General features: G+C 41.9%; 1 protein-coding gene across 1 annotated transcript in view; it reads right to left on the bottom strand.

Moving 5' to 3' along the window:
- The window catches only part of MCCC2 (methylcrotonyl-CoA carboxylase subunit 2), a 1233028-nt gene that overhangs the window by 997359 nt on the left and 210271 nt on the right, over nt 1–25398 (bottom strand). Inside the window, exons 4-5 of the mRNA XM_044064435.1 lie at nt 22353–22480; nt 10757–10869 (exon numbers count right to left, since the gene is read on the bottom strand). Coding sequence (XP_043920370.1) covers nt 10757–10869; nt 22353–22480 — 241 coding nt within the window. The remainder of the gene's footprint in view (nt 1–10756; nt 10870–22352; nt 22481–25398) is intronic.

Here is a 25398-nt window from a genome sequence, read left to right as displayed (position 1 = left end):
AGGTTTGTTTTTATGCTTCTTTGACTGTTTGCTTGTTACTATTATGCCCACATGCATGCTTTTTTCCATATTCCTCCTTTAACACGTTTCAGATTCAGCTGCATCTGCAGATTTTAGTCTATTTTGGTTTAGGAAGCAATACAAATGGAAATGAAGCAGAGACAAGATCTGGGAGATGAAGTTGAACTTGAAAAACAGTAACTTAATATAGGTTTATAATGTAACAATTATATTTGTAAAATATGACAGAAGAAAATCTGGATATATTGGACTTTTTCAGAATTTGTTGGACCTGTGGGGACTGTAAACGGGTGCTGCTGTTTTTTTCATTTTCTTTCTCCCTTCTTCTCTCTTTCTTCTTGTTCAGTTTTAAGAAATATAAGAACTACAATGTAAAATAAAAATCCTGGTTAAAGCATGACGAGAAAATTTAATGTACTTTCTCTCATTTCTGCATAGGGAAATGACTGAATTAAGGACCTTAGACTGATTTGGTAACATGTTTTAAGAGAGCAACTAAATGAAAAATAATATTGACAATTATGAGGCTTTTTTCTAGCAAATACATGTTTCTTGGCAGCAATTCTGTAGCTGATCTTTATGTTTCCATGGAAATAATCTGATAAAGAGAAAATGGTTGTCTGGTTCTCATGTCTCTTTGAAGGCACTCTGATAAAGAGAAACTGGTTACAGTTTCGTGGAGAGTGATTGACTGAGAATAAAAAGAAAGGAGAAATTAGTTAGGACATAATGTTCTCTTAAAGCATTCAAGGGATTTCCCAGCTGGGACAGCTACAAAGATAAGACAAAAACAATTAGCACTTAGCAGAAAGCACAGGCAGCACCATAGGTTCATAGGTAGGTACTAGGCTATTGGCCCCAGGGACTATATAAGCCTAGCCAAACGGTACCCTGGCTTTTGCCAACCAAGAAAATCATTTTCCTGTGCCCCTGTCAAGCAGAGCCACAGAAGTGATCCCCGGGGTGAATTTCCTATCTCCCATCCAATCATCAAGAATTTTCTTGAAGAGTGCTAATGAGGAGCTTTGTTTGATATAGATAGGTAGTTTGTTCCAGAGTATGGGAAGTCTCTGGGGCAGGAATCTATCCCTCCAGCATGATCTGTTTATTGTGGTGACAAGGTTTAGGTCCCTAGAGCGTGTAGCTTGGAGGGATTAGGATGTCTTTACGTGGAGCATGTCCAACAGCTCTGGTTTGACATAGCTTTATATGTTAGGCAGAGATCGCCTCTGAGTAGGCGATATGCGACAGAGTAAAGCTGGAGTTTTTTGAGACGGTCTGCGCAGAGCATCTGTTTGAGGCTAGAAATCCTCTTTGTGAGGTATTTTTGTGGCCTTTCCAGTTGTTGTAGATGTCTTGTGAGGTACATACCAAAAGTGGCGTTGTACTCTATAATGGGTCTAATAATGCCTTTCTTTTAGGTTAACTCATGTCTGTGAGTGTGGCTGTCAGCATGAGACTTTTGCTCCTATTACGAGAGTAAAACTTCAATACTTGAAGATGTACATAGTTTTGTCTGTTAGACTTAATATGTTTTAGAGGGGTATTGGGCTTTTTTTTTTTTTTTAGGGCTTTCAATAAAACAAAAAGTTTTGTAAGATGTGACATAGGCTCAAATGGATATGACAAGAAACAATTATATAAAATTTCAGCCTGCTAAACAGTGTATGCATGCAACACAAAAGCTGGAATTAGAAGTTATGTCCTTACCATAACGTTCCATGTGGAGTGTTCATCTCGCCTTTGTTCTTACACCTGGGTTCGGAGCTGATCCTCGGCCGGCGTGTGGCCGCTTGCAAGCTCTGCATTCCCACAATCCCCCTCTGCCTTTACCTCAGATCTAGTTTGCAAGCAAACCAGGAGTCAGAGAGAGAGCATATTCATGCAAAAACAAACATACTGTACAAGCACTTATCCATATATATATATATATATATATATATACAAAATATACATATATATATATATATATATACAACCACTGCAAAGCAGAAGCCAAATAATCCAGACCAGGCACCAAACTGCACGTTCTTCCTGAGGGTGGCACCTGAATAGGCCCCTAGCTCTATGTTCCTGAGGAACGAGCACAGTGGAACCAAAGGTTGCCCTGTCCCTAGAAACCCTGTCTACCTTGTAATGAGAAATGAATGTATGCAGCTGCACAAATAGTGTCTAATGGTGCAGGGGAGCGAGGCTGCATGAGCCAGGGGATGTAGAAACTGATCTTGTAGAGTGCCCTTGGGCTTGACAGGTAAAGTTTGTCTGAAGAATCATAATTTAGTAACTGCTACACCTTTCCTGCTATCAAAAGCTACAAAAGTTGATCAGATTTCCTGTGATCTTTTGTTCTATCCAAGTAAAATCTAAGTTGTCTATGAACATCCAGCTTGTGTAACATATACTCCAACTTATTGGAGTGATTTTTGAAAAAGGTAGACAGTTCAATGGATTGATTAATGTTATTAATAGAGCAGACTTTGGGGAGAAAGGATGGATTAGTAAGAGATACTCTGTCAGAATGAAAGATCAGATAAGGGTGTTTAATGGAAAGAGCCTGAAGCTCAGACAGCAGATGTAATGGCTACCAAAAAGAGGTCTTCCACGACAAATACTTCAATGAACAAGAGGAGGCTGGCTCAAATGGAGGTAACATCAACCTAGATAATAAGAGATTTAGATTCCAAGGAGGTGTAGGAGTTCTAACTGGTGGTCTAATATGGAAAGATCCTTTTAAAAGGCCTTACAAAGTCTACATTCTTCCACATGAAAGTTGGAAATGGCAGCCAATTGCACCCTTAAAGTGGCTGGAGAAGCTCCTTGGTGGAATAATTCTGTTAAAACTCCAAGATCTTGTTTAAAGGAGCTATAACAGGTCCAAATGCTGTTTATTTGCCCAGAACAACAAACGCCCACTTACTAGTATAGGTCTTTGTAGTGGAAGCTTTATGAGAAGCTACTAGTATATTCTGAACTGCAGGTGAGAGAAGATCAGACCTGGCTAGCCAAGCTGCTAGGTGGAGTGACAAGCCCCTGACCAGTGGGTCAGTAGATCTGGTTCCAGCATCCAGGGTCCCCGAATGCGATGTGCCAGAAGAAAGGGGAACCAAATTTGACGAGGCCAGAATGGGGGTTGTTGGCTTTCTGCAGAAACTTTGCAATCAGGGAAAGGGAGGAAAAGCAATTGTGAACCAGCTGTCCCTGGGGACTTCCCTGAGGGTAAAGGGGCAAAGTAGCTCCGGCATTTGGCGTTCATTGGAGCATAAAGAGATCGCAGGAAGGCTGGCCCCACTTAAAAATTCTTCTCGCAACTGACTGTTTGAGGACCACTCGTGAGGCAACAGGATTGCTCTGCTCAGCCTGTCCCATGGACTCCGCCCATTGCCAGATTCTCATGGCCTCTCTGCATAGCTGATAAGACTTGGTTCCCCTTGCTTGTTTATGTACCAGACTACGGACATGTTGTCCGTCTGAACTGCAATAGTCCCTAGAGGAAGAAGGGGAGCAAAGTGTTGCAAACACTGCCCTCAACTCTAGAACATTGATGTGCAGATTGTACTCTAACTCGGTCCATTATGCCTTGGACTGTCTGTCCCTGAAAGATGCCCCCACCCTATCAGGGAAGCGTCCGTGGTCACCGCCGCTGTCGTGGTGGGTAGCACAAATGGTCTTCCGCTGGAAAGGTTCCACCAGGCTAGGTGTGGTCAGAGGTAGTTGTTGCAGTATGTGCAGTCTTCCCAATGGTAAAGCTGCCATGAGACAAAACCTTCAGAACCAGTTTTGCTGGGGATTTTCTGGATGACAGAAGAAGAGATATGTGGCTTTGTAGTGAGGCTATCCTTTCTGGAGGAAGCCTTAGAATTAAATGATATCCAATTCTGCTCCTATGAATAAGATATGCTGTGATGGCTGTAGTGAAGATTTTTCAACGGGAAATTCGAGGTGAAAACACAAAGCTGTAGTGTGTAATCCCTGGCCTGAATCAGTTGACGCTGGGTGGTGGCAGATAGGAGCCAGTCGTCCAGATACGGAAACACCTGCTCAGGTGAGACGCCACCACTGCCATGCATTTGGTGAAACTGAAAGTGGCTGGCTCCCAGCGAGCACAAGTGATCCCTGGATGCCCTGGCCATTTTGATGTGGTTTCTGTAAAATGGAAGGATCGAACTTTTCTTTTTGGCGAAGGTATTGAGGTTGCTTAGGTCCAGAATCGGCCTCCAGTCCCCTGTCTTCTTTGGAACTAAAAGCTGGGACTGGTTGGATGACTCTTTTTCTAGCAGCTTTGAAATTTCTATAGCTGCAGGATCTACAGATGGGGCGGCACATCTGGGAGTCTTCTCATTGGAATGGGGGCTGTAGGAAGGGTATTCTGTAGCCTCTGGTAACACCCAGTTGTCTGATGTAAGATTTTGCCAGGCCAGAGGGTATAAAGCTAGCGACCCGACTGCCTCCAGAGCAGGACAGTCGGGCCTCCTCTCAGGAGTGCTGGAAAGGTTTTCAGGGGTTGTATCCCTGTCACCTTGGTTTTGGGACCCTCTGCTGCCAGGCGGCATCTTCCACCTCTGCCCCTCCTCTGCCTCTAGAGGGGCATCACCCTGTGTGCCTGGGAAAGATCCTTGGGGTTTTCAAACCACATTTTGACAGAGTCTTTCCCTCCTGTTCACACCGGTAAGGGTCTCTTTACTTTGGGGCCAAAGAGGGTGGCTTAGTAAAGGAAGACTTGAAGGCTGAAGAGCAATCGCTGAAGCCGATCCTTCGCCGCGTATGATATCAGCACAATGGATAAGGGTATTGAGATGTGCTGCAACTTTCTATCTCCCAACTCTTTGATTAGATCCCCTGTAGTCCTGTGAAGTGGGTCAAATAGTTCAGGAGAAAAGCCGCTGAACTAAAATGCGCTTCCTGCACCTTTCCATAGTCCTAGAATCTTTGTTAGGGGATGGACAGATGAGGAAGATTCCGACATCTCCTTTTCGTATTGCCACCACCATAGCTCACTGGAACTCCTTTGTTAGAAAAGCCTTTTCCTGGGGTGCAGTAATATACTTATTAGGCTTTCTAGGACTGGCTCCACCGTGTCAGGAGTCTCCCGCCCCACGAGCAATCAGCTCCATTAACTCATCGGAGTGACCCAGGAGGAGGAAGGGCGAGCACCAAATGCCTTCAGCAGCACTGACTCATCCTCAGAAGGGGAGGGATTGCCAATCACCTCTCTGCTTCTGGATCTCCAAGATGTCAGAAAGGAGACATTTTCTGAGGGTGACTTTGGGGACCCTTCTGACTCATCCAAGTCAGTGTCCGATGTCAAAGACTCTTGTGGAGAATCTAAGTGTCTCCTCTGAAGCCTCCGAGAAGAGGGGCACCTCCAGGGTGGCTGAGACACAGGTGCTCGACGCTTAGATGTAGCCATGTGTGCAGAGGAGGATAACGTCCTTATGGGGAGGAGAAGCTGTTTCTGCTGATGTGGTTGTCTGGGTAGACAACACCTTCCTCATGAGATCAAGGCCCTGGATCCCGAAGTCGAGGTATCTCCCAGTTCAAGAAATGGGAAGAATCAAACAGGCACGCGTAACGACCCGAGGGACGGAACCCAGTCGATCGAGCCGAGGCCCGGTCGGACCGAAACATGTCGGTCACTCTCGGTCCGGAAACAAGGATGGTCGGTGATCCGACGGACGGACCCGCGAGAAAAAGACGGGTTCTGGCACCTCCACAATCAGGAGATCAGTTCCCCGCTCCAAGACTGGACAGGTCTCGGAGGAGGAACAGATGGAGATAGGGGAAGGCCGTCTCAACACCAACTGAATGCTCCATTAACTTCTGCACCAGCGGTCTGTCGACATCGGAGGGGTCTGGAAGAAAGCTGGACGAAGAACGAATCGAACGGCGAGCCGACCTCAACAGTGTCGGGAGGGAGCTCCTTCACGGTTCCAAGACCGGTCCCAAAGTCTGTGGAACCGGTGATCGAACTAACTGAAGGCTTCGAGCCCGATGACCTGGGCTCCGACGTCTTCGATTCCTTCAAGGATTTGGATGCCTGAACAAACCCCTATCCATGAGTTCCTGCGCCTATCTGTCATGACCCTCCCACTGAAAGAATGACAAATAGAACAGTCTTCTTGCAGGTGGACCAAGACAGTAGACGCAGGAACTATGATTGTCAGTAACTGACATCTTTGGGCCACACTAGCAGCTTTGAACCCAGACTTAGCCTTTTCAGACATCTTAAAGCAAACAACAACAGTAAAGTCCAGTAATAAAGTCCAATCCGGTAAAAATGTCAAATCCAGTAGTAGTGTCTATCCGGTAGTCAAATCCTGAAGGGAGGGATAGGCCCGAGGGAACTCTAACAAAGTTAAAATAACTTTAAGTGAACCGAGAAAAACCTCGAGACAATATCACTCTCATACACAGTCAAAATACAAAGATTTAGAGAAATTCTAACTTCAAAAAATACAAGAAACAAGTTTAAATCTTAGCTTTAGGTGCTCGAGCTCGATCAAGTGATCTAGATCTGAGGTAAAGGCAGAGGGGATTGTGGGAGTTAGGTTAGTCTCGAGCTTCTTCTCGATGCAGAGCATGTAAGAACAAACGGCGAGATCGAACACTCTCACATCTAGACATTTAACAAAAAAGGTGTTACACATAAAAGGTGGGAATAATAACTTTTTAATACAGTGATGCTTTCTGTAATATCTTTAAATGTCAATGGTCTCACAGATAAATACAAAAAAGAAACAGTAGTGAACTATATTAAAAAATTATGTACAGTGCAAACAGCTATGTTACAGGAAACACACTTAGAAAGAAATGAATGTGAATTTGATAAAGAAAGGTTTTGAGGATGGTTATTCAGTGGAATACCTGGGACAAAGAAAAAGAGGAGTACTTATATTAATTGCAAGAGGAGCTCCAATAGTGATAGAAGAGGATAAAAATGATAATATTGGCAGATTTGAAGTGCTAAGGGGCTACTGGCAAGAGAGGAAGAGTATACTGGCAGGTATTTATATTCCACCTAAAACTGCTATAATGGAACTTAAAAAAATTCTGGGAGATATAATCAGTTTTCAGCAAGGAATATTACTTGTAGTTGGGAACTGGAATGTGATTTGCAGCAGTGAAGATGTGTCTTGGAGGACCAGAAAAGAAAGTATAACAAAAGAAGGTAGATAAGAAATTTATGAAAATATCTGACATGGAAGATGTGAATTCAGTAATAAGAGTTTGGAGTGAATTTACATATTATTCTGCAATATATAAAAAACTTAGGTAGGCTACACAGAATTTACATTACACAAGAACATGTGTCTTTAATTGAAGGTCTTGATATGTACCCAATAACTATTTCAGATCATGCACCGATAACTAAAATAAAAACACAGGGTAATGAAATAAAAATGATACACTGGTGCTTTTCCACCTATCTGTTGAAAAAAGAAGAATTTAAGGAATGGGTAGTGGAGATTATTCAGGAGCTATTACAGAGAATAGAAATTTCATCTGAAAATACAGCTAGGGAGTAGGATAAAATTAAGGGGAATTTTAAAAATAGGGTAGAAATAAAAGAAAGGGAGTTATGGTTAAGAAGTAACAAGAATTATTTAGAGAGGATGATACATGTTAAAGTATTGCAGAATAGGGGGATCTCACAGAAGAAAAAGATCAACTGCAGAATGCTAAGCAGAAAATAAGGGATTACCTCAATAATATGCACAACTTCAGAATGATTGCTGTTAAGTAATGGTTTTTGATAATAACACTAGACCAGAAAAACTTTTAGCAAAACTACTCATGCAACAGAAAGCAGAAAGGGCTGTTATCAAGCCTAGGGAGCCTATAACAAGGAAGGCAACAAGAGATACTAGAAATATTTCAGAAATTCTATGAATGTCTGCAAAAAGCAGAGAAATATAAAAATCAAGAAAAGATACAAACAGAAATTTTTATGGAAGAATTAAATATGTCAAAGTTAGAGGTAGATGAGGCTCAACTACTAATGGTTAAGATAGAAGGAGAGAAGATAAAAATTGTGATGTACAACCAATCTACAGGAAAGTCCATAGGAATATATGGTATTCCTGTGGACGTTTGGGAGCTAGGAGGGAAAACAGTGATAAAGTTATGGAAGGTTTTGTTAACAGTAATTTAAGAGGACGAGAAGTACCAACATCATGGAAGAAAGCAGTGGTAGCTTTAATACCCAAAGGGTAAAGATCCATCAGACCTAGAATCATATAGGCCCATTTCAATACTAAGCCATGATTAGAAAGTATTCATGTCTATACTGGCTAAAGGAATGACAAAAGTAATGCCACAATTGACAGATATAGATCAATATTTGGTTTTGTGGAGGGCAGGCAAACATTTGACAACATTAACAGAACACTGATGATCCAGAGGGATGCATAATGTAAGAAAATACCATTGTTGTTGGTGGGTTTTGATGCAGAGAAAGCATTTGACAGAGTAAGCTGGGACTTTATGAGCAGATAAGTGGAAGCATTTGCATTTCTTGAAAAAAATTATAAAGTTAGAAGGATATATGAGGGATCGGAGGCAAAAATAAAAGTGGGTAGGGTCGTTTCTAATAATTTCTGCTTGAGAAGAGGAACCAGGCAGGGGTGAACTCTTTCCCCTTTGCTATCTGCATTATAGTAAGAACAGCTGGCAAATAAAAGACGGCACTGAAATTCAAGGATTTAACTGGTATGGCAGTAAAGAAAAGGTGGCTCTGTTTGCAGATGATGATATTTTATACCTAACAAAACCAAAAAGAGACATTACAGTGTTGTGGAACATTTGAGAGAGTTTCAAATTATTTCAGGATACAAAATGAATGATGCTAAAACAAAAGCAATAGCGGTAAATTATGTACGCACACATGAATTGGTTGACCAATATCCTTATTTATGGGGACATGATAAAATGAAGTAATTAGGAGTAAGGATTAAAAACTATTCTGGTGTGACAGCTAAGGATATGTGGGAGGAGACTAAACAAAAGATAATACAAAAACTGAGAATGTGGAAGTTTTGTTATATGGATATGAATAGTAAGATACAAGCAGTTAAAATGTTTTTAGTCCCTTTAGATTTATACACAGGTCAGACATATTTTTATCAACCAGAGGAAAAGTTGTGGATAGCAATTAATAAAGAGCTGAAGGACTTTATCTGGGAGAGGAAGATGGCAATAGTCAAGTGGGGTAAACTGATTCTCCCAGTAGAACAGGCGGGATTGGGATTACACAATTTGAAGGGGTATTTCAGCGCTACACAGTTAAGGCTCCTATATATAGTACAAGCAAAAAACTATAATTCAAAGAGGAAAGGAATGATGTTGAAACGGGGGAAGCCAAGAAACAAGGAGAGACTAGGATTTTGGATGCAGGCTTTAAGGAAAATAACGATAATCATACAGAATATTATATCCATAAAGTAGGAGAAAGTATTCTAAGAACTAAGCCAACATGGTAATGGAGAAAGGAGATTCTGCCGATAGGGATGATTGCAATTAGGGATACAGACAATAGGCAAGAGGGGGGCAGGAATTTTATTGGAGAAAAGTGGCAAAGGAACCAAGGTATTGGGATCAAATAACTAGAGAGGGAAAGATGACAGAATGGAGAGATGCCACGAATTTATTTGGACTGCAGGTTAGAGATTGCTTTCCATACCAAGGATTAATATCACAGTATAGGCAAAGAAAAATAAATTGGGGGGGGGTCCTAAATAAAAGACCAACACTGGTCGAGTTTTTCGTAGAATCTAGAATAGAAGTTGCCATTAAAAAAGAAATAATTAAAATAACATTTAAAATATTGCAAGATAACTATAAGAATCAATCAGAGGAACACTGGGAAGAAAGATTGGATAAATAATTCACACAAAAAAAACAAAGGGAGGATATACGCATGTCTCCCAAATATGCAACAAAATCTAGAAGATTTAGGATTTTTGTTTGGAAATGTTTACACAGGTATTTTTATACCATAAGTAGACTCCAGAGAATTTTTCCTCAGGAAGATATCAAATGCTGGAGGTGTGATGGGGAAGAAAGAGGTAATTGGGAACATATTTTCTGGGAGTGCAGTGCATTGGCAGACTAAGGATTCCCTGCAGGATGCACTGTCAGAGATACTGGGTGGGCAGATTGGTGTGACGAGGGAGATGATTCTTCTGAGCTATGATACAGAATCAGAATTGCTTAGACATGGTAAGGCCTAATTATGGTGGCTGCCAAAAAAGAAATTACTAGAAAAAGGAAATTAAAATCAAAACTAACTATATTAGAAGTAGTGAATATAGTAACAGAAATAAAATAACTGGAATTGATATCATGAGAAAAAAATAGGAGCAAACTACATAGGAAAAAAATGGGAATTTTGGGAACAATACATACAGGGGAGGAATGAGGTTTAAAAGACTGGGTAGATTATAAGTGATGTATAATGTTTGGAACTGGGAGTGTGTCTGCATGGTCTGTGATGTAAGATACTTGCAACTACGACTGTGTCAGTTTGGTTTGTTTTCATTTATACAAATGTACAACTGCTTATGCCGTAATTAAGTGATGGTTAGTAAAGATGTTTCTTGTTTAAAAAAAAAAATAAAGAACTTTTGTGAGATCCTAGTATTTCATGGCCAAGTTAAACAGATCTGGTATCATGAAAATGAATAAGGCCTGTCTGTAGTGTCACTCAAAGCTGTATGTTTAAATTTTATTTCTAAGGTACCTGAGAAATTCCTTGAGAAGACATTACAGCCTGGTTATAGAAAATGCGTCCAAAATGCTCTCGATCAGGGAAAACTTCTGCTTGTCGAGGCAAATTTGCACCACCTGAGTCAACTGTAAAACATAAAATGCAAGTAATCAGGCTACATGCATTCTGATGATGTATTATTTTGCCAAATTTAAACTTTGTTTACTTCTTTAAAATACTTTCAGTGGTGCAACTATCACTATCCATTTTTAACAACTTGCCAGTTTTCTGCCATTTAGTCAATGAGAGGCTGATCAGCCATGCCTATGCTACCATAACAAAATCTATACCTATTAGAGGTCACATTACTGGGATCTATTTTCTATTGTAATTTCATACCCTAGTTTGAAATATTACTGGAAACAGTATTTCATCTCTAACAGGTGTTAGAAAATGAAGATGGCCAGGGGTGTTACAGAAAAGAAAGATTAAATGGCCAGGGGTGTTACAGAAAAGAAAGATAAAAAAAATCAATCTACTTGATAAAAAAAGGCTTGTCCTTCCCCTTTCTTACTGTAAGGCCTGTTGGCAGCTCATTTAGTCACTACTAAAGAATGTTACCATAATGCTTTGGTATTTTTCTCTCCTCCAGAATGACGAGAAAAGGAATTACTTTTCTTATCCCCCTTCATCAGCTGATACCTTTAGTACCTGGGCAACTAACTAAACCAAAGTTGTATGTGGTTAAGAAATGGTGTATCAAGCCAATCAAACAATAGCATTTCTTTATTAATCTTCAATGTTAACATTATGAAACTCAGGGCCCACAAGGGGCCATTTAAGAGTCTGCCATAATGTAAGCCAGGTTCAATGCCATGTCACCCATCTAAAAGTCAGCAGCCATTTTATAGCTCTACAAAATATCCAAACTCCTAATATTGAATTGAAGCATATTCCAAAGTCTTGCAGCCCTAATATTAAAAAAGAGGCTAAGCTGGCATATATAAACCAAGGCAAATGAACAAAACAATTTTGATTCTAACTCCAAAAATGATGCTGAAAAAAGTCAATTCTGATAGTAGATGCCTGTTCTTCAATTTTCAAGCATCTATAAATCAGTATCAAATCGCCACACAGCAATTTATAACCTGCAGAATACACACAAAGTTAAGTTTGCTCCTATATTCAAGGTGTCTCATCCCTAACTTGCCTGGTATAAGTAATAAAAATGAAATTGCTTTTAGTACAAACAAACATTTAAGCTATGCCTACTGCCAAAAACAGCTAAGCTAGCAGATTTTTAGTTACTATGCCTCCCTGACAACAACACTGTTTAACAACCATTCTATTAATTTAGAGGCAAGGCTTCACTCTCCACCCCAACTACACTCTACCTTAGAAATGTATGCTAATCCTAATCATGCACCTTACCTTAAAAAAACTTTTCCGTAAAGCTACCACTACATAAACATCTCAAACTCTCACCACACAAATACATGTGCGCGAGCGTGCGCACACACAGACAATTTACAGGATCACTAATTTAACTACACAATGTGTCTGGAATGTGAAAGGAAACCAGAGCACCATACAATAAGGAGAATCAGCAAACTCTGCAATAAAGTCACCCAAGTTGAACCAAATAAAGTCATCCAAGTTGAACCAGCCTGGCAAACCAGGCACAGTTAGGAAGCAACTACTTACAGCATCACTGTGCTGTCCCAAAAGCATAATAATGAAATTATTCATTATATTTTAGCTGCATATTGTTGATATAGATGTATTTTCTTTCTGCTTGATTATGTCAGTTAGGAAAATACAGAAGGCCTAAATAGAGCTTTAATTAAAGTTTCATACTATCAGATGAAGAGTAGTGGGCATTTTCTATACAGTTAGCCATAAGAAAGGTTTTATGGTGCTGTGCTTAACCATCATGCAGTACAGGACTCACACTAAATGGATTCTACCTTGGGTCTCCGGGTTTGTATACTACAGTGACAACTCAGTACTACCTGACCTCAACAAAAGCCATTCATAACACTAGGTTTCCCAGTGGATTTCTGACATATTTAACAAAATGGTTATGCTTCTTACTCAGTATCACATTCCACACATCAAGATGCTGTTTCCTCAATGTGCACACCATCAGGTGATCAAATTTGTAAGACATACTGTAATGTTTAGGATGGTGGCCCAGTGGTTAGTGTTGTCACCTCACAGCAAGAGGTTCTCCATTTAGTTTATCAGCTGGGAAGCTTTCTGTGTGGAGTCTGCATGTCCACCCTGCATTTGCATGGGTTTCTTGCGGGTGCTCCGGTTTCCTTCCACATTCCAAAGATGTGTCTGGAGCATTTCTCCCCTGGCCTCCACTGAAAATGGATTCTGTCCCAGTCAGATTTTCCCAGTAAATAAATGTTAAATAAATAAATAAAAATAAAATGTATCTTCAAGCACAGGCCTGGCACTCAGGAGACTCCTTGATGCTCTCATGTATTTCTAGTTCAAACGTATTGTACTGTCTGATACAGTACACCAAAATAATCCTAAAAAATTCTGATCATCAACCACAAATCTACTAAATCCAGGCCAAAGTCAACAATCCACTCTCTACCCAGAAGACACTTAATCAACAATCACTAATAACTTTAACAAATACCTCCTTTGAGCTGTATGTAGACTCACGTATCAAAGACAAAACCCACCATCAAACCAACCCTCCACCAACAAAATCCCATGGAATACCTCCTTTGAGCTGTATGTAGACTCACGTATCAAAGACAAAACCCACCATCAAACTAACCCTCCACCAACAAAATCCCATGGAAGCACACTTCTCACTCAAACCTATCCACAGCTCCACCATAAGAAAACATCTAAAATCAAAAACTACAAGCTCTGCTGCAGACAACCTTCTTCCTGTGCACCAAAAACTGCAGCTGAAGCTCTGTCATATCCAGTGTATATAGTGATAAACAGATCCATTCTATGAACTCATGTCCCAGTCATTTGGAAGAAGGCATACATACTTCCTCTTCATAAAGGAGGACCCTCTGCTGACTACTCCAACTTCAGACCAATAACCATCTTGTCACCATTATCTAAAATAATAGAAAATGTTTCTATTCCCAATTACTTCAAAACCTCACCATAAACAATCTTCTCTCCCCCACACAACGTGGTTTGCATCCCAGTCATAGCACCACTACTGCCCTATTTCACTTTGTTGACACAATTAATAAAAACAGAAATATCAGAAACCTAGTATCATCCTTATTCCTTGACCTGTCCAAAGCATAACACTGTTTCTCTTCAAAAAACATTACTAAAACTCTCCTCCTTGGGTCTCTCCCCCTCCTGGTTTTACAGGTACCTAACAGATTCCAAGCAGTCAAATATCAGCAAGAATACTTTTCATTTCTACCCACTACTGTAAGAGTGCCACAAGGTTCCATACTTGGACCACCCTATTTAACATATTTATAAATGATCTACATACTCTACATCCAAGCATGCTACTCTTGCACAATATACAGATGACACCACACTCCTGCGCAACCTCTAACACACAAAAACTTCAATAAATTACAGTAGATAGTCGATTATCCAAACATCGGATTATCAGAAACGTCAATTATCCAAATATAGCGTTCCAAAGTTATGGGGTAGGAAAATCATAAAGTCTGAATATGTAAATGTTAAACGTATTTATTTGTGCATGTTTTTTGAGCTTCTAACCCACTTGTGTGTGAAAAATATTCTTTATTGTCCACTGGAATCACTGAATGGTTGAAAAGCATACAGAAAAAAAAGATTTTTGCAGTTTTTTATCTGGTTCAATGTACATTTGATTTTCCAAACTACCCTAGATCCCAATTAGTTCAGATAATTGAAGCTTTACTGTACTCAATAATTCTTTACATCCATAGAATCCTATGTAACCCCCAAAAAAACAAAATTACTACTTTTCACCCAAAAAACCTTCTCCCAGGCTTCAAAATAAATGTCGACTTGAAATCTCACCTGCACTTCCAAATTGTTATTAAAAAAAAAAAAAAGCTCAGCATCTTCTATAGGACAAAACTCACCATAACATTCCATCCAAGTTGTTGTGCTTCATTTGTCTAAAACCTGTGGGTTCTCGGATCTGACTTGGCCACATATCCAGCACCTGATCCAAGCTCAAATTTCATCTCCCTTACCCATAATGCTCCTGTCTCCTCCTCCCTTCAGACTGAGTTTGCTGCCCAATCTAGTACTCTCACCCGACCAAACAGAACCTTTTGTCCCTACCAGAAGCCATGAACAAGGAGAAGGATAAGAGGCACCCTGACGGTGACCACCTCCTGTACTCCTAGGACCAACAAACAGTTCACACAAGGCCGGGAGAAGGAGGGACGGCTGAAGAAAAATAAAGAACAACTGAGATGGAACGTTATGGTGAATACATAACTTCTTGATCTGAAGTTGTTGTCTTCATTCGCTCTTCAATCTGTGGGACAGAGTCCCCAGCTACTAAACACCTGGGAGGCCCTCATGGAAGGATATTCTGGAACATGGTGTTGCCAAAAGATGCCCTGTTCCTGGACACAATGTCCAATTTATAATGTGAGATAAGGATCAAGTAGCCGCAGAACAAATATCGTCTAATGAAACTCTGAACCAAAAGGCCGCTGAAGTGGCCATAGATCTGGAGGAATGTGCTTTCACATGACTTGGTGGGGAAATCCCCCTGACAGAATATGCCCAAATGATACATTGAAAAATCCAATGGGTGATAGTAACTTTAGACATTGGTTTCCCTAAAAAGGGCTTGGCGTAAGAAATGAAAAGTTGGTCAAATTTACGAAAGGTTTTAGTCCTGTGCAGGTAGAAACGCAACTGTCTGTGCACATCCAATAAATACAATTTGTATTCTCTCTTATTTTGAAAATTTGGAAAGAAGACTGGGAGACTGATCACTTGATTAATGTTGGCCTCTGAAGCTACTTTAGGAAGAAAAGAGATTAGTATGCAAGGACACCCTTGTCCTTATGAAAAATCATATAAGGGGCTTTGACCGACAAAGCCTAAAGTTCCAAAACTCTTCTGGCAGAAGTAATAGCAACCAAGAATGCAGTCTTCCAGGACAGAAATTGCAGCTCCACCAAGGCTGCAGGTTCAAAGGGGGCGAAACTAATGCCTGTAGTACTAACGCAAGATTCCATGATGGTGTAGGGTCCTTTACCAGGGGTCGAAGAAGAAAGGTACCTTTGTGGAAGGCCTTGCAAAACTTTGAAGATGCTAAGGAAACCATATTATCTCCCACATGATAATTAGAATTTGCAGCAAGCTGAACTCTGACTGTGGAAAAACTGGCACCTTGTTGAAAGAATCCAGTTAAAAAATTCCAGCAACATGGAAACTGAGGCAGTGAAAGGATCTAATGCATGCTGCAAAGCCCAGATCGAAAAACGTCTCCATTTGCTGGAGTATACCTTTCTGGTGGAAGACTTATGAGCTGCCAATAGGATTCTTTTGACAGGAGACGATAAGCCGGGAGTCCTGACTATCATGGGAACTGGAGCCACCAAGCAGTGGGCTTTAGACTGTCCAGGTCTGGATGGGGAATCCCTAGGGATGAGAGATGAGATATGGAACTGGATCGAACATCCATGGTGGAACCACCAGATGAGACCACAGATAGGGAAACCAGACTTGGCGAGGCCAGAATGGGGCAATGAGGATTACTAGGCTCCCCAGCCTGTGAGCTTTCTGAAGGAATTTTGGTATTACGGGAAGAGGAGGATAAGCATACAGAAGACCTGGGGCCAAGCATGAATCAGAGAGACTCTGGGGGCTTCCCCCGGAGGGGGGTTCAGAGCAAAGAACTCACTGCATTTCGCATTGGAGAGAGAAGTGAAGAGATCACAGCAAGGCTGACCCCACTTGTGAAAGATCTGTGCCACTACTGAAGGATTCACAGATGACTCATAAGGCATCAGAATAGATCTGCTGAGTTTGTCCACTAGAATATTGGACCTCCCTGGAATGTGCATTGCCACCAGAAAACGGCTGGTGGAGATCGCCCACTCCCATACTCTCACAGCCTCGCAACATAGGGGATAAGATCTGGTTCCCCACTGCTTGTTGATATACCACACCACCGACATATGTTCCGTCTAGACAGTGATCTTTCCTGAGGGAAGATGGACATGGAGAGCCTTCAACACTAGAAGCACTGCCCTCATCTCCAGGACACTGATATGCAATTTGGTCTCGTAAGGGAGACCACGTACCTTGAACTGACCTTCCCGAGCATTACCCCCCCCCCAACCTGGAAGGCAACTGTAGTCACCATGGCCATGGAGAAAGGTGGGAGGTAGGGACGACCTCGAACAAGGTCCAAGGAATGAATCCACCACAGAAGGGAGTCCCTGCACACTCCAGAGATTCGGACAGGGTGAGTCAACGGAAGATCTAACAATGATCATTGTACTGCAAGAGTCCACTGAAGAATCTGCATGCAAAAACGTGCCAAAGGCAAGAGACTGATCATGACCACCATGGACCCCAACGCCCTTAATACTATCTCCCCTGTCGGAGACTGAGTTTGAGAATGCAAAGAACATGCAGCCTCAGAGTGCGTATTCTGTCTGCAGTACAAAAAACTTTGGTTTGAATTGTGTCTAAACATGCCCCAATGAAGTCTAATGTTTGGACTGGGGACAGAGATGATTTGTTGAGATTGATGGTAATGCCTAACCTCTGGGCTAGGAGAAGAAAATAATCCCTTGCTTGACAAAGTTGATGCCTGGAAGGGGCAGCGATGAGCCAGTCGTCCAGGTAGGGGAATACCTGTACGTCCTGGAGTCTCAGTTGAGCCGCTACTACTGACATCACTTTGGTAAACACCCGGGGGCTGTGGAGAGACTAAAGGAGAGCGCTGTGAACTGGTAATGATTGGCTCCTAGCTGGAAGTAGAGAAACCTCTGAGAGCGCCTGTCCATCCTGATGTGATAGTCACATCCTGGTGGTCAATCAAACACATCCAATCATTCTCCTGCAGGAAGGGCAGGATAGATTGAAAGGTGACCATTCAGAACTTTGCCTTGGCCACTGACAGATTCAAGGTGGAGAGATCCAAAATGGGTCTTAGGTCCCCCGTTTTCTTTGGCACAAAAAAGAACCTGGAATAAATGCCTGATCCAGAGTGTCTAGGAGGAGGGGTTGAATGACTCACTTTCTTAGCAGCTTTGTGATTTCCAGTGCTGTATCCTCCCTGTGCATGGGTGGGACGTCAGGGAGGTGTTTGGGTGGTGGAGGTGGCACAAGAAAGGGGACTGAATAGCCTATGGATATCATTTGCAACACCCAATGATCTTTTGTGATGGACTCCCACTCCATTAGGTGTAGTAAGAGATGGCCCCTGACTGCCTCCAGAGACGAGCAGCCGGGCAACCTTTCAGGGTTGCTGGGTGGATCTGTCTGAGAAAGGCTCTCAAGACACGCAATTTGCCAGACCCCCTGTGCCTCTAGGGCAGTGTCTATCAAATCCTCCTCTGCCCCTGGGGGAAGTTGAGTCCTGAGTGTCTCGGGGAAAAGTCTGAGATTTTCAGAACCACATCTTCTTGGTCCCTCACTGATTCCTAGAGAAGTATCGCTGAGGGGCCGAAAAGCGGATCCTGAAGGCAGTGTCTTCCCGTCCTCCTCACTCTGAACTAAGATGTCATGTACCGACTTCCCAAAAAGGAGGAACCGTCTTATGGGTCATTGGTAAATGACTCCTTAAAGGGTTCCGAAAATTGACATAGCCGGATCCAGGCATGTTGTCTGATGGCAAAGCCTGTACTGGCAGCTCTAGTGGCTCCTTCAGTCACATGGGAGAGGAGACACATAGAGGTGTTTGCAACTGAATTTAGGGAGGCCATATGAGTGGAAAACACCTTCTTGTCCTCCGCCGACATGGACCCAGAGGTTGATTCAGCGATCTCCTTCACCAGGTCTCGCTGCAGCCAAATCACGTGTCATGTAATTCAGCGCTTGTGCAGAGATCACTGAAGCGTATACCCACTTCCCGAAATGGTCCATCGTCCTTGACTCTCAGTCAGGAGGGTGGATCATAGAGCTCTCCTGAGCGAGCTCCTTCCAAGTGTCTGCTGCCACCACCATGGCATCAACCAGGATCCTTTAATCCAGTATGATCTGTTTGAAGGAGGTCTCAAAACCTTGTCTGAGCATTTGGGAATGGGATCAACAGTGTCCGGTTCCTTCCATGCCCAAGATGTAATGAGATCCACTAAGGGATCTGCAGGAGGGGACACCCAGGAAGTAGAGGGTCCTGAACCAAATGGCTCCAGGAACACCGATTCGTCCAAAGTAGGTTTTTGGGCAGACCACTCCCCACTCTGGCGAAGGAGTTCTATGATGTCTCCAAAGGAGACATCCTCAAGGGGTACTGGGGGAGGGGAACCTTCCCCTTCCTCCAAATCGATGTCTTCAGTGAGAGACTCTGGTGGGGAGTCTAAGTGCCTCCTTTTGCACGTACATTTGCGAGGGACTTCCTCAGTGGGATCTCTGGGGTGGACTTGCCAACGTCTTGCTGTTCCCAAGAGGGAGCGTCCTGAGTAAAAGAGGTGGCAGGCTGTCCCTGAGATGGCAGAATGGCCGGATCCGCTCCAAAAACAGAGGGAGCCGGGGCGGAATCTGAAGCCGAGTCGGTCAAGGGTCTCAAAGAAATCCAGAGTACCCTCTCTCCACCACGTCGAAAGCCAAAGGGGAATGAATATGTTGAGAAAGCACAATAGGAGGAGCCATAACCCTCTGACCCGATGGGGGAATCAGAACCAAACCTCCAGGTGCCAAGATACTAATGGGAAGACACCTCGCCAACAAACTCTGCTCAGAGCAGACACCACCTCCTCAGATCTGATGCCGAAGCTACGGCTCCGAGAGCCTGTCGAATCTGAGCTAGTCAGATCCGACCTACTCAAGGTCATGGCCGGGGTCAATGGCACAAGGTACCATCGGCACCGGCCGCTCGACGCAGAGTGCCCTTGGATCCAAGGGCTCTGAAACCGGACATCGGATTGAAGAAGGAGTAACAGGGGTGAAAAAGAGCTGCATGCTCCCCGCTCTGGAGGGAGAACGGGCAGACAAGACTATCAACTGTATCTGGGTGCATATGAAATTCTGCATCATCCTATCCATCTCTGCTTTGCTAAGGCTACTGGTGGAATGATGGGAAGAGGTGATAGACACCAGCCTGGAGAGGCGGTGAGGCGAAGCCTGAGCCAGCGACCAGGTCTATTGCTCCCCTGGCTCTGGAGAGAACAGACGGGAACAGAACCAAGGAGACTCCGGCCTAGGAGCCGACATAACTTTAGCTGGTGGGCCAGCTGAAGCCGCACGATCTGGGGATCGCTTCTTTAGCCTAGCCCTCTTAGATAATTTGTCTCTATCCCCGGTCCTCTTAATGGGAGTTTGAGTCCCAGAGGCCAGGAAAAAAGCAGGGGCAGAAGCCAGGGTGGCAGGGTCTTGAGTCCCAGAGGGAAGAAGGCCCTTGAGGATAAGCTTGTTCCTCCTATCCATCAGTGCTCGGGGATTAAACCTGGCACAGATGGACAGGAGATCTGGAGATGGACTGCCCCAAGACAAACGATGCACAGAGTGTGGCCATTGACTGGGGAGAGCTTATGGCCACACTGTACATTTTCTGAAGGCGAGTTTGGGAGCTTTGGACATTGTCCCAATCTAAGGCCCAGCACACACTCACTCACACAGTCCACGCACACAAGAGGAAAGATAGAGGGACTTTTTTTAACCAACGGAAAAGCATGAGGAGAGGTAGAAAAGCAGAGAAACAGAAGAAAAGAGAAGATTTTTATCAAAATAATCACTTACCACAAACTTTTACAGCACAGAGCATGGATCACGATGCGGACATGAAGCACGGAAAACAAAATCTGAAGGTTGGAAGGAGACAGGAACATTATGGGTAAGGGGAGTTGCTTTGAGCTCGGATCAGATGCTGGATATGTGGCCGAGTCAGATCCAAGACGGATCCAGGAACCCACAGGTTGAAGACCAAATGAAGAAAATTTTAGATCCATAAATTAAAACCTACCTCCTACCTACCCCTACTGTATGCCTCCCCACTCTTTACTAACCTAGAAACATCCACACAAACAAAGTTGGAGCAATGCTATAATAAAATAGCTTGCTTTGCTGCAAATCACCTCTTTAGAACTCGTCACTGTTCTACTCTTAAACAACTAAACTGGACTTAACTCCCACATCACCTCCACTATAGTCAGTTACTACTAGCTCATACTCTAATATACTACCCTGGATACGTATCCAACACTAACACCCTACCAAAGCTCTTCACTCTAAACAAAAATTCCTACTCTCTGTCATTAAAGCCCAAAATGCATTGGGAGCCTCCTTATACTCTTAACTCTGAAGCTACCCTCTGGAATGCCCTCCCATTTGCTTTCACACTTCTTGAAAACCAACAGGCATTCCAAACACATCTAAGAAAACCCTCTCAACATCCTGGCTGTGTAGCTGTACCTCTCCAGGATAAGTATAACATCTTTGCTTCTCCCTTCTCTTCTACTATACCTATGCCTCTCTTAATTCTTTTACTACTCATTTCATTTACATCTCATCATTAAATCAAACTTTTTGCTTTCTACCCGTTGTAAATGTATTTATTTGCCTTTGTTTATCAGGAAAGTAAGTCCAACTGGGTAATACCCACTTTCAAAGGAGGTCTGGGAAGAAAAGCTCCATTTGCTTACTCTGCATTATACTATGTTCCAGTTAAAGAGTAGTTAAATGTTTATTTACATTTATATACAAACATCAGTTACATTTATGCATTCTAAGATTTTACAAAGGTGGAAGTTACTAAAGAGAAAGCCCACATGCAACTTAGTGGATTGTACAGGCAGCAGTTATATATAAAAATTGTTTTGTCATTCCAGTGAGAGGTTGAGAGCATTCTGTTTAAGGAGAGTATTTGGAGAGCATTGTACAGTGAACACAAAGTCTCAGTAAAATAACTCAGAACTCGTTATTGTGACATCTAGCCTAATGCATATTTATCTATATCTCTACAGAATATAATAAGTGTAAGAAGCCTTACTACTTTATGTATATTCACTCTTATCTACTATGACATTATAAAATTTATGTTAATTGTATTCTGTCTGACACTGTTGATATTGTACAACTTAAAAATGCTGTTTGTACAGCATGTACTAGAGCGTTTCTCCCTAAGCCTCCACTGAAAAGGGGACTTTGTACCCAGTCAGACTTCCCAGGTCAAATAATGTAAAATTATAATTATATGACAAAGTTCTTTACAAACCCATTAATAGTACCTGTTACAAGACTCTTGCTTCATGATCTAACTATCAGCTTTAAAATTCTACAGAGCATTGTTGCTAATAATTAAGTGCATTACTCTGAAATGTAAAAATGAATACATTTCTCTTCAGGAGGCCATATAACTGACCTCAGCAGTAGCACTTCCAACAAAAAGAAAAGGATTTTGGTACAGTGCACAAAAGGAAGCTCAGAAGTATGGTAAGAAGATATTACTTGATCCTGCATACTGTCTTACAATGGTAAATTAATTTCTCACCCAGATAAATGCAGGTAAGGTGGTTTTCAGAAGCAATCTCCTGTGCCCGAAGATGTTTCTTCACCGTGATTGGATAGTAAGTGCCACCTTTTACTGTTGGGTCATTTGCAACTATCATACATTCCACTCTGAAAAACAAGGTATTTTAGTAGCTGAAAAACATTTCCGAATTCTCAGTAGATGGCATTTACTCCTTCAGTCATGGCATTCTGAACAGTTATTTTCTTTTCTTACAGATGATGCTTCAGAGTACAATGGACAAAAATGCACACAATCAAAAAGTGACTATAAACTCTCCTTATAAGTGATACAATGATGAAGCTACTGCACAATGACCTACATTTTTGGTAGTATAACTACATTCGCCCTCCCTGCACAATAAACAACAAATAATTAACATATACACCACTTCAAAACACTAAAGACTCATTGCCTAACTAAAGGGAAAAACTCCTGGCCTATGGACTGGATGCAACACAAGAACAGCTCTTCTTCACTTAATTATTTAACTGTATTAAAAAAAAAACTGTTTTCACTCGAAACAACATTGACCATGCTTATCTTTGTGTCACCAAGCACTGCTGCACCTTGTGTGGAATAAGTCCATTCTATATACATTATTTAGGTGTGTAAATGGCACTTTCATTGTTGGTCTGTGTTACCATTAGATGCACACCCACACCCTCGGAAATATTCGAAGTCCAGTTGTTCAGCTTTTGTTTTTCTTTTTTTATACAGTAGTAGCTTTTTTTTTTTTTTTGATGGTGGGGGCTGTAGAGTAAGAAAATAAAACTATAATTAGGTTTATCATCAGCTTCATGGAATAGCTTTGTGGGGAAAAAAAAGGTTATGTACTCACCATAATATTCCATCTTTGTTGTCCACTTTCATTCTTCCTCAACGAATGGGTGCGGATCCAATCCTCTGAGTCAACTCAGCCACTTTCTAAAGATTCTAGGATCTGACTTTCAATCTCCTTCCTTACCCATAATGCCCATGACTGCTACAATACCTCAGATCGAATTTCCTGCTATTATACGCATTATAATCATAAAATACAATAACAGTGTTATGGCTGGAAAGTGATAGTTGCCAGATCAGGAGCACAAACAGGAACTATGATTCTTGACAACAATTCAGTTACGTCTCTCTGAAAGTCATGCACGGGGGAAAGAGGGTGTTTTTTTTTTCCTTAGCCAAACACTCTCCATCAGACTGTATGTAATCAATTTCTCTTTATCAGATTGTCTCCATGAAGACATCAGAACCAGACAGCTTCTTTATCAGATTGTTTCCACAGAGATATGAGGGCCAGATACAGAATTCCTACTAAGCATGCATTTATTTGCTAGAAAAAAGCCTGAAAATATTCAATATTTTTTTCATTTACTTGCTGTCTCTCAAAACTTGTTACTAAATCATTCTAAGTGCCATAATCCAGTCATTCTTCCATGCAAGAATGAGAAAAAGTGCATTCAATTTTCTTTTGTCATGCTCTTTTGACCAGGTTTTTTTTTTGCATTGCAGTGCCTACATTTCTTAAAACTGAAGAAGAAGAAAGAGAGAAGGAGGAGAGGCAGGAAAAAAAGAACAGCAGCAACTATTTACAATCCCCATTACATTTAAAAACAACTGAGAAAATGTTACTTCTTAGCACGCAAAAAAAAAAAAACATACACCACAAAAATAGTACTACAGTAGAACCTCTGTAAGTTGACCACCTGAGGGACTGTAACAAACTGGTCAACATAAAGAACTAGGCCTACTGTACTGATGCATACATGTACTTTCTCTAATAAAATCTGTACAAGAAAGTAACGTCATACAAAATCATACATAATCAAAACACAGTAAAATCATACAGACAGTATCATGCAAAATCAATACATTTACTGTTTTCTCGTTTAATCATTCTTTCTGAAGAAAGAGTCAGTCTTGGTCTTTTTCTTATTCTTATTACAAAGGGAAGTGGATAAAGCACACTGAACGCTGGCTATACCACTCAACACACCTGAGCATTTTTGCACAGCAAATGACTTCAATTGCATTATCAGATGCCTGATATCATCTTTTTTGGAGTCTCTGCAACTTTTGTGCCATACTCACTTGCTTCTTCCACTTCATCAGCTGCTTCGTGCACTTTTATGCTGGTCTGTACTTTGGTCAATATCGCTTGAAAAATTGCTTCTGGGTCAGGTTAATTACAGGTTGCCACCACATCATCCACTGCAACAAAACCTTCAAAATCTACTCCTTCGAATTTTGCCATGGGAGATGGACTGTCTGATGGGGCCAAAACATCGTGCTCTTGGATTGTGGCAAATCCAACTTTCTTGAAACACTTCTGTATCATTTCTGGCTGAACTTTATTCCAAGCAAAACTGATCCAGAGGACAGCATCCAGAGTGTTGAACTTGCTTCCACAATTGGACAGGTTTGTGGTTTAGTAATGACCCATAGCAGGAGCTGGGCTTGGTAGTGCATTTTAAATGTTTTGATGATGCCTTGGTCAAGAGGTTGGATTTCTGAGGTCATGTTTGGAGGCAGAAATTTCAGTGTCACGTTTGTGAGATGATTCACTTGTGAGTGGCCAGGGCAGTTGTCTACTGTCAGTAGAATAGACAATTTCTTCTTAATTTCTCGGTCGATACTACCCACTCCTCAAATAGGACACCAGTGATCTGTGCGCATTTGTTTGATCTCCAAGTGATGAGGAGGTCTTCGGGCTTCAGGTTTTAGAATGCACGTGGCTTTGCCAATTTACCAATCACCAAGGGCTTTAGTTTCTCTCTGGTTGAGTTAGCGCAATGCAGAACTGTGAAACATTTCTGGAAAGTTTTCTGCTCTTAAATTTGTCGCCCTTCATGACAAGGCTCCCGTCAGGCATCGCCTTGAAAAAGACTCTGCACTCATCATCATTAAAGATGTAGTCATCTTTGAAGCCTCTGGCAAAGTCTGAGAACTTTTTGATGAACTCTTCCACAACTTCTACTGGAACTTCACTGGATTCGCCACACAAGACTTTCAGGGAGATCCACATCACAAT

This window comes from Protopterus annectens, chromosome 2.part2 (assembly GCF_019279795.1).
Source record: "Protopterus annectens isolate FY-2018-M chromosome 2.part2, PAN1.0, whole genome shotgun sequence".
Lineage (NCBI taxonomy): Eukaryota > Metazoa > Chordata > Ceratodontiformes > Protopteridae > Protopterus > Protopterus annectens.
The sequence above is the reverse complement of the archived record's forward strand: the minus strand, read 5'-3'. Positions and strand labels throughout refer to the sequence as shown.